At 51.0% G+C, this 8,823-nt stretch overlaps 1 protein-coding gene across 1 annotated transcript; it reads left to right on the top strand.

Moving 5' to 3' along the window:
• Positions 1 to 6,489: 6,489 nt before the first annotated feature.
• LOC101558497 (heat shock transcription factor, X-linked) lies at positions 6,490 to 8,267 on the top strand. The gene is made up of 2 exons (XM_004606633.2): positions 6,490 to 7,272; positions 7,695 to 8,267. Exons 1-2 carry the CDS (start codon positions 6,490 to 6,492, stop codon positions 8,265 to 8,267), a joined length of 1,356 nt encoding a protein of 451 aa, XP_004606690.2.
• Positions 8,268 to 8,823: the final 556 nt, after the last annotated feature.

Consider the following 8,823-nt stretch of genomic DNA (forward strand, 5'->3'; position numbering starts at 1 on the left):
CATCATATTTGGTCTATAGTCTACTTTCGGCACACAGCTTTCAACCCGAGTGGGTCCTTCCAACATTCTCTACTAGGTGTTCCCTTCCCTATCACAGCTACCTTTTCCTTCAGCATGTGAGGCCAGTTTCCAAGCTGTGGGGCAGACCTCCTGGTTGGTCCTTATCTCCACTACTCTTGGGTGTTAGTCACCCATTCTGCTACTTTATAGTCCACAGATGAGTGCGATATTTCTATGTCTCTCTCTTATTTTTTTCTTTTTGGGTCGAACCTGGAGATGCACAGGGGTCACTCCTGGCTTTGCACTCAGGAATTACTTTTGGCGGTGCTCAGGGGTTCATATGGAATGCTGGAAATCAAACTTGGGTCGGCCGGGTGCAAGGCAAACGCCCTACCCACTGTGCTCCAGCCCCTGTCTGTCTCTTTCTTTCTGACTCATTTTGCTCAACATGATACTTTCCATGTTGATCCACTTATATGCAAATTTCATGACTTCATTTTTTTCTAACAGCCACATAGCATTCCATTGTGTAGATGTACCAAAGTTTCTTTAACCAGTCATCTGTTTTGGGGCACTCCGTTTTTTTCCAGATTTTGTCTATTGTAAACAGTGCTGCAATGAACATACAAGTGCAGATGTCATTTCTAATATATCGTTTTACCTCTTAGGGATATATTCCCAGAAGTGGTATTGCTGGGTCAAATGGGAGCTCAATTTCTAATTTTTAATGGCAGATGGGAGGAGGCTCCTATTGCAAGAGGTAGCAACAGAAGATAGAAGCGAAGTTCACTAAGAGCTCAGGAAATGTCAGGGAAAAATCAGAAATGCCTGAAGGGTCACTTATATCAGAAGTCTTGATAGAGTCATTTTGTAGCAGGAATCAAAGTTGTGTAGACACAGTGCAGGGGAGGAAAAGAAAAGCAGACGCCAACAGGGGCCATATGATGATAGAAACTAACATCTAAGTGGTAGGTATTAAACTAATGTAGGGATCAAGACTCAGTGATCCCAATTTTCTTTATTGTGATATTTACAATATTATTTTGAGATACTGGGAATCCAACTCAGGGTCTCACACATGAAAAAAATGCTTTTTTCATGTGCCTTTTGGCCATTTGGATTTCTTTGAGAAATTTTCCGTTCATTTCATAGCTCCATTTTCTCATGGGATTGGTTTTTCTCTTTTTGTAGAGTTCAGCCAGTGTCTTGTATATCCTTGATATTAACCCTTTATCGGAGGGGTATTGGGTTAATATCTGGGAACATTGGTGGTGGAGAATGGGCACTGGTGGAGGGATGGGTACTTGAACATTGTTTGACTGAAATGCAATCATGAAAGTTTGTAAGTCTGTAACTATATCTCACAGTGATTCACTCGTATCACTTGTCATCTAGTTGATCTTCAATTTGCTTGAGCGGGCACCAGTAATGTCTCCATTTGTTCCTGTCGCATGCTAGTGTAGCCCAATGATATCTGCTCGCTCCAGGAACATGAAGAGCCTCCAATCATTCATTCAGGTTTTTTTATTTTGATTTTTGGTTCACACCCGGCGATGCACAGGGGTTACTCCTGGCTCTTCACTCAGGAATTACTACTGGCGGTGATCAGGGGAACATATGGGATGCTGGGTTTCAAACCCTGGTCGGCCGCGTGCAAGGCAAACGCCCTACCCGCTGTGCTATCTCTCCAGCCCTTCATTCAGGGTTTTGACGAAGTCTGACCATCTCATTGGTGAACGGCCACGTGGTCTTTTGACATCCCATGGAACCCAGTTGGTAACAGCTCTAGTCCAGCGGTCATTCCTGAATAGCATTACATGTCCAGCCCATCTGATTTTTGATGTCTTGGCAAACGAGACAGTGTCCCTGATTCTTGACCATTGATGGAGGTCGGAACTCAAAGTGATTCATTAAAATAAACTTTTTTAAAAAAGAAAGAAAGTGCACAGCTGCAGAGCTACTTCTCTGGTCCTTTACCACTTTTTCAAAAGATTAAGCCTTAAACCCTGTTCTCCACCCAGATTCCTTTTGCTTTTCCTTGACCTGACCCTCCCAGAGACACACAGTGCTCAGCAGAAGTGGTATGTTGAATAACACATAGTGGATGGGGACAAGGGGAGAGTAACTCCTCATTCTTTTGATTTCTAAAGCTTTTTGAAAGTCAAGGCAGACATAAGCTGGAGGACCAGATAACTGGTGATTAGATATTTAATCTTCTACTTGATACTCAGTTCAGTTGCTCTCCAAATAAGCAAGAGATCATCCTCTGGCATCTGTTCTTTTTCCTCGCTTCGCAGTCAGAAATACCACACTCAAAGCCAAGATTTTTTTATTTGCAGTTTGCTTTTATTTTTTAACAGAAAAACTATTCCATCCACTATTTGAAGTGTATAATTCAGTGCTTTATAGTTTTGAGAAGAATATGACTCTAAGATTTCCTTTATCAGACTGAGAAAATTTCCTTCTATTTCATAACAAGGGGTTGGATTTGATCAGATGTTATTTTCTGTATTGAGGTAATTGTGTGGTACTGTCCTGTATGTTCCAAATATAATTTGTTTGTGGGGACAAAGACGAGCTGACACAGGGCAGCCAAAGCAGCAGACTAATTATTTTGGATGGAAGGGAATTGAGACAAAATTTAAAAATGATATTTTGCCTAAAATATGTCCTGAAAGCAGGACATAAATCTCGTTAATGGTCCTGGATACATGAGCAGCATCCTCATTACTCCAGATACAGTTTGCAAAATCTGTTTTCTGTGCATGATGGATAACTGAATTTTCTCCTGTTTTCTGCATACTCCTAGCATCTGGACCCTTAGACATGGCCCTCTGTACTTTCCTCGAGCGTTCTCTGTAATTTCATAACTTTCTTTCTAAGTGTTCCTTTTCCCTCATGAACCATTCATACTTTCAACCTGATATTTAGAGTGATCAAAGATTCCAAACAATGAAAACTCCAGGTTCCTTTTACCTTGTTATGAACTTGTTTTGAAAGGAAAATATATTCATGTGTCACCATGTTTTTTTCCATTTTCTCCTTTGAAATTGACTACTGTCCACACAAATATAATCATATGGGATGTACAACCATAGCTCTAGCGGAAATGCTGACACATCCTTCTTCAACTTAGGAAGTTTGCCCATGAAACTTGCTTTGTCACTGCTTTTTTGACATTTCATATCGTGTCACCTTCTTCCTTTCATGAGGTCCTTTGACTCTGTGGCTTTAACTTTTGTTTCAAAAATAAAATACATAAGCTATTCTCACAATCCCTACATCTTCTTTCAGTCCTCACCTTTCAGAAACCTTAGTTTTGTTGTAAGTGTTCAATAGATTGTTTAATGTTGTGTTTTGAAAAGGATTCAGCACGATCAACCATATCCCCACAGTGACCAAATTCATCGAAGTTTCGCGAGAGTTCAAGATGCAACTCTGTCTAACGTTCATCGACTTAAAGAAGGCCTCCGATTCTGTTGAGACTGAAGTGGTCATCAAAGCCCTAGCCAAACAGGGCGTTCAAACTCAGTACATCAAGATCCTCCTCCAGCTGTATTATGGATTCACCACCAGGATCTCACCATTCTACAAGGAAGTGATCATTGACGTAAAGGGAGGGGTTCGGCAGGGCAATACCGAACCCTTCAGTTCACCGAAACTCTTCAGTGCCACCCTTGAGAATGTCATGCAACAACTGGAATGGGAAGGAATGGGAGTGAAGGTAGACGGCCAGCAACTACACCACCTCCGAGTCGCTGAAGACTTCATTCTCATAAGGCCAAACAACAGCCAAGCTACAAAAATGCTGGCCGAATTCGACCTCAAGTATGGAAACGTCTGACTGCAGCTGAACCTCAACAAAACGATGCTCATGAATAACAAACTAGTCCTTGACATTCCATTTGCTCTCAGTGGAACAAACATCTCCAAATGCAGCAACTATGTGTACCTGGGTCAAGAACTCAACATGAGGAATGGCTTGGCGCCCGAACTGCGCAGGAGGAAGAGAGCAGCGTGGAATGCCTTCAGGAGCGTTGAAGAAGTGGTTAAGAGGATGACGAACCTCCAACTCCAGGCACATCTTTTCGATTCCACTGTTCTTCCTGCACTAACATATGCCTCAGAGACCTGGGCCCTATGCAAACAGGATGAGAACGCTATTCAACTATCCCAAAGAGGAATCTTCTAGAGCAAATAGAAGATCAAGGGAATGACTAGTGACAAGCGATACATTGCCCATAGTATTGGCTTGTTTCTCTATAAACCACATATGAGTGAGTTGTCCTTGACAACATTTGACACACTTTTCCTTTTGCCTCTGTCTTATTTTCCTGAATGTAGCACACTATAATTATATCCAAATTGCTGTGAACTGCATAATTTTGTTTTTTCTTGTGACTACATCTGTCATTTTACATTTTTTCTATGTATTGCCTATTTTACTAAGTGCTGTAATGTAAAGCCATCAATTTCTGGAGACATGCATAAAACTCTAGCTGAAAATTTCACCTGGAGATCTTACCTTTCTTGGGTCACTGGATACTATTTATTTCAAGTCACTAGGTACAATTTGGTTCTGGGATTGCTCCAAGAATTCCAGCGTGACATTCCTGGGTTGAAATGAGGTCCTGCATTCTCTCTTGGCTTTGGTGACATGGGCTTGGCACCATGTAGGCTCAAGCACTAAAAGTTCCAGATCTCTATTGAGGCAGTTCCCACCCCCACCCCTGAGCAAGTAGAAATTTTTTCCTTGGATGACAAAGTTTACTTGGATTACTAAACAAACCAAGGCAGATCCAAGTATTATATCTTCATAAAAGCTCCAAACACATGTTTGTTTTTAAATTAGATGGCCAAACTATGCTTTATTTCTACAAATTATCCAAGATAATTCTCCCATGTAATGTCCCAAAACAGATGCTAGGCCATCATTTCCCTGAGATTTAGCAATTTCCCAACTTATGGGTCCATCATCCTGGGAGAGTCACATGACAGTTGTGGGGCACACGAGAGCACATTTCCCTGAGAAAGTCACTTGACAGTTGTGGGGCACACGAGAGCACATTTACCCCTCTAGGTCAGTATTTAGGATGTAGAGAAACAGCATCGCAACTAAGGCAATTGCCTCACAGCCTGTCAGCTTCAGGACAAATCTCTGAGCACAGAGTTAGAAGCAAATCTTGAGCATGCTTGGGTGTGGCCACAAAACCACAAATTAGAAAAAGAGGGGGTTCAGAATGGGGAAACCCAGCTGTAAGAGCAGCTGCTGTGATTGTCAGTTGGCAGTGACAGTCCAAGCATGGACCTATGTAATCCCCCTGTTCCAGGGCCCAGCGACCTTGTTGGCCTGTCTCCCGAAGTTCTCGGAGCACCACCGGGGAGACCCAGGAGCATGGAGCCAGGAATAGCCTCTGATTGCCACCAGGAATGGCCACAAGAGGAAAAGAAGAGAGAGGATGAAAGCACAGGCAATTGGAGTCAGGCCTGTAGAGGAAGGCAGATTGGGAAAAGGGAGCTGAAGTGCTTCTCGGCTGCTTCTTGCCTTATGTCTATCGGACAGCTACAGTTCTGATCCAAGTTGCCATCCAGAAAGGAATATTTCATTTCATGACATTCTTAGTTCTGAAGCCGAAGCACCGCAGTTTACAATGCTGTTAGTAATAGGGCTTTGTGTGCGGCACCTACCCAGCACCCGCGGGCCCAGCAGGGTCCATTCCTGCAGAAAGAGGGATTCATGTGCCAGACAGATGGAGCAAGACCCAACGGCACCGAGAAAGTGTAGCAGGGACAAACACACTGCCCTGGCAACAACAGCCCATGAAAGACCATGTTGCTGCTCCCGCCCCAGGCCGCCTGGCCAGAAAAGGAAGCAGGTTGAGAGTAGGCGGTGGCTCGCAGTCGGCAGGCCTGCCGCACGAGGGGCATCCCTGTCCTGCACTTGGGGCTCTCACCACACCCCTCCGAGCCCCTGGGCTTCACTCATCACCACCCCAGGATAGCGGGTGCTGTCGAGCTTGGGACACACAAAGCAAAGACCTTTGACGGGACCTCGGCGGTGTTGAATACCAAGGCCGGCACGTGGGGTGGCGAGTATTTACCCACGAACCCCAGGGTTCCACCCACAACCGGGAGCTCACGTGGCAACCATGGTGGGGAGGCAGCCCGAGCAGAGAAAGCCAAGGAGAGGGGCCAGCAGCCCGCGGGAAGGGCGCTGGGAGCGGGGGCAGGGCTGGTTCCCAGGAGCAAGGCCTTGGCCCAAGTCCCCTGGCAGGACAGCGGCAACGGGCCGTGCCGGTCATGGGGAGTCGGGTGGACTCAGTGGACGTGGCCTGGCACGGTGCTCACCTGCATGGGGCTTGTTCCCCCAAGGGACGGAGCAGTGCCTGATGCGGGCGTCGTGGGGGTGGACAATGGAGGGTGGCTGGGGGACACTGCAGGGCGTGTGTGGCTTTCAATCCCCGAGGGTCCGGCGCCTTTAAGCTGAGAATGTCCAGGGCTGGGTTCAAAGGGGACCCCTTGCCCATTGATGACGTCAGCCCGGGCCTGGCTTCCGGCGCCATTTTGCCCGGTGCCCGCCACGTGTCCGAGCGAGGCCGTGGCCAGCGGCCACAGTGCGCAGAGCCGAGGTCGCGTCCGTCCCCGGAGGAAGCCGCGGGGATGGCCAGCCCAGCTCGGGCCCAGACCCCAGGCGAGCCCCCTCCGGGGTGCGCAGAACAGGGCCCTTCAGCGCCCGCAGCCCGCGCTGAGCCGTCCAGGCAGGGCACGGCCTCCCCTCGGGGGTCCGAGCCGCTGCCGACCAGCCCCGCCAGCCCAGGGCAGCGCCCCGAAGGCGCGTCCGTGGCGCCGCCGCCAGCAGCGGCGGCCGCCCAGGGCTCCCCGGGGAAAGAGGGTTCGCTCGAGACCCCCAGCGTCTTCCCGTACCCCGAGTCCCAGGCCAGGCGGCGGCGGCGGCGGCGGCGGATGCGCAAACACGCACAAAACCAATTCCTGTACTGCCACTTCCCCAAGAAGCTTTGGAGGATGGTCAGCAGCGACAGGTTCCAGTCCATCCGCTGGGCCGAAGACGGCACGTGCATCTGCATCGACAAGCAGCTCTTCCAGCGCGAGGTCCTGGACAAGCAGGGCCCCGACCGCATCTTCCACACGAGCAGCATGAAGAGCTTCGAGCGCCAGCTCAACCTGTACGGCTTCACCAGGGTGCGCCCCCAGACGCAGTCCTACACCTGCCTCCTCACGCCCGAGGCCAACGGGCGCTACAACTTCTCCAAGGTCAGGCCACAGGACCCGGGCCCCAGGCCGCGTTGGCGGGAGGGTGGGGGAGTAAGGGAGGAGCGGGGGGCGGCGGGGGAAGGTGGGCTGGGCCGGCGGGAGGTGGCAGGGAGGTGGGGGTGGGGGGTGGAGGACCTATGCAGGTGGGGGTCGGGATGGCCCCCGGAAACCAGTGCCCTTCACTGCGGGAGTGGGAGAGGGTCACCAGGAGTTGCTTCTGTGGAGTTGGCCCCGGAGGCCTCCTGCTGGGGAGGGCGGCCCCCGGGAGCCTCTTGCTGTAGTGGAGGGCTCGCCCTCAGCGCTTACTGCTCTGGAGGGTTTGACCTCACCCCGGGCGGCTCCTGCTCTGGGGGCCGGGCTCTCCCTGGATGCCTCCTGCTCTGAGGGGGGGGGGCATTCACAGACCGCTGTCCCCCCCGCAGATACACTACTATATTAACCCCTCATTCAAGAGGGACAACCCGAACCTCCTGAAGCAGATGCGGAGGAGGGTGAGGAGAAGCCGGAGGCTGTGCTTGGACTCAGCTTGGAACTACCAGAGCAGTTCCACAGCGGCGCCCCCTGCACAGGGACCCACACTCTACTGGCAGCAGCATCTGCCATCTGCCCCGCAGGGGCCGCCGGCGCCTCCCATACACCCCCAAGGTGGCCCAGCTGCCGGCCTGCAGGAGCCCAACTCGGGACTGCCAGCTCCAGGTGCCGCCCAGCTGGACACTGCACACGAGTCCAGCCGACCCCTCGGCGGTGCCCACCCCGAAGCCACTGAGGCCTCCTCGCCCAGGGGCCAGGCCTTCACTGTGGTGGTCCCCCACCCTGTGATAGTGAGGCCTGGCCAGGACCCCCTGTGGGCCGTCGGCCCCGTGATTTCCATGCAGAGCCCGGCTAACAGGCCTGAGCAGAACGTCACCGTCCTGGTGCCTGTCCCCGTGGTGCTGCCCGTCCTGCAGCTTCGTGTGCACCTGCTGCCTCCCCAAGCAGACCCCAGGCCCCTGTAGCTGCTCCAACCCCGTGCCCGGCCGCTGCCATATGGTTGCTCACTACCGCTGCACCTGCACCTTCTTCCTGCAGCGGCAGCCCCCGCCCACCAATGCCTGGGCAAGGCCCACTCTGCCCTACTGGCCCAGCGGGGAGGGTCCCTGGGAGACAGTGCAAATAAAGGACTTCTTTGTTGCTGCTCATGACAAGGTTTCTGTTTCTTTCTGCAACAGCCATTCCCTCGGCCTCTCTCTCCAGCAGCTTAGGCCTTCACCACTTACCTTCCACACCCAGTCCCAGGTTCCCTCCCTCCCTTCCCTTCCTCTTCCCTCAGGTCTCATCCTTCCTGTCCCTCTCTCTTCCTCTGCCCACCCTCTTTCTCCTCTCTGCTCCCCTCTCCTCCTCACCTCCTCTTCACTCAAAAGGGTGAAGACATGTTTTGCATGCAGGATGGCCGGACTCTGATGCTCAGGACCACAGGACTGCTGATGCCCTCCCCAAACACCACAGGTTCCATCCTGGTGGTAGTAGCAGCACCACTGCCACATGTGGCCCTGCTGACCACAGTGACCCATC

Source organism: Sorex araneus, chromosome X (assembly GCF_027595985.1).
Source record: "Sorex araneus isolate mSorAra2 chromosome X, mSorAra2.pri, whole genome shotgun sequence".
Lineage (NCBI taxonomy): Eukaryota > Metazoa > Chordata > Mammalia > Eulipotyphla > Soricidae > Sorex > Sorex araneus.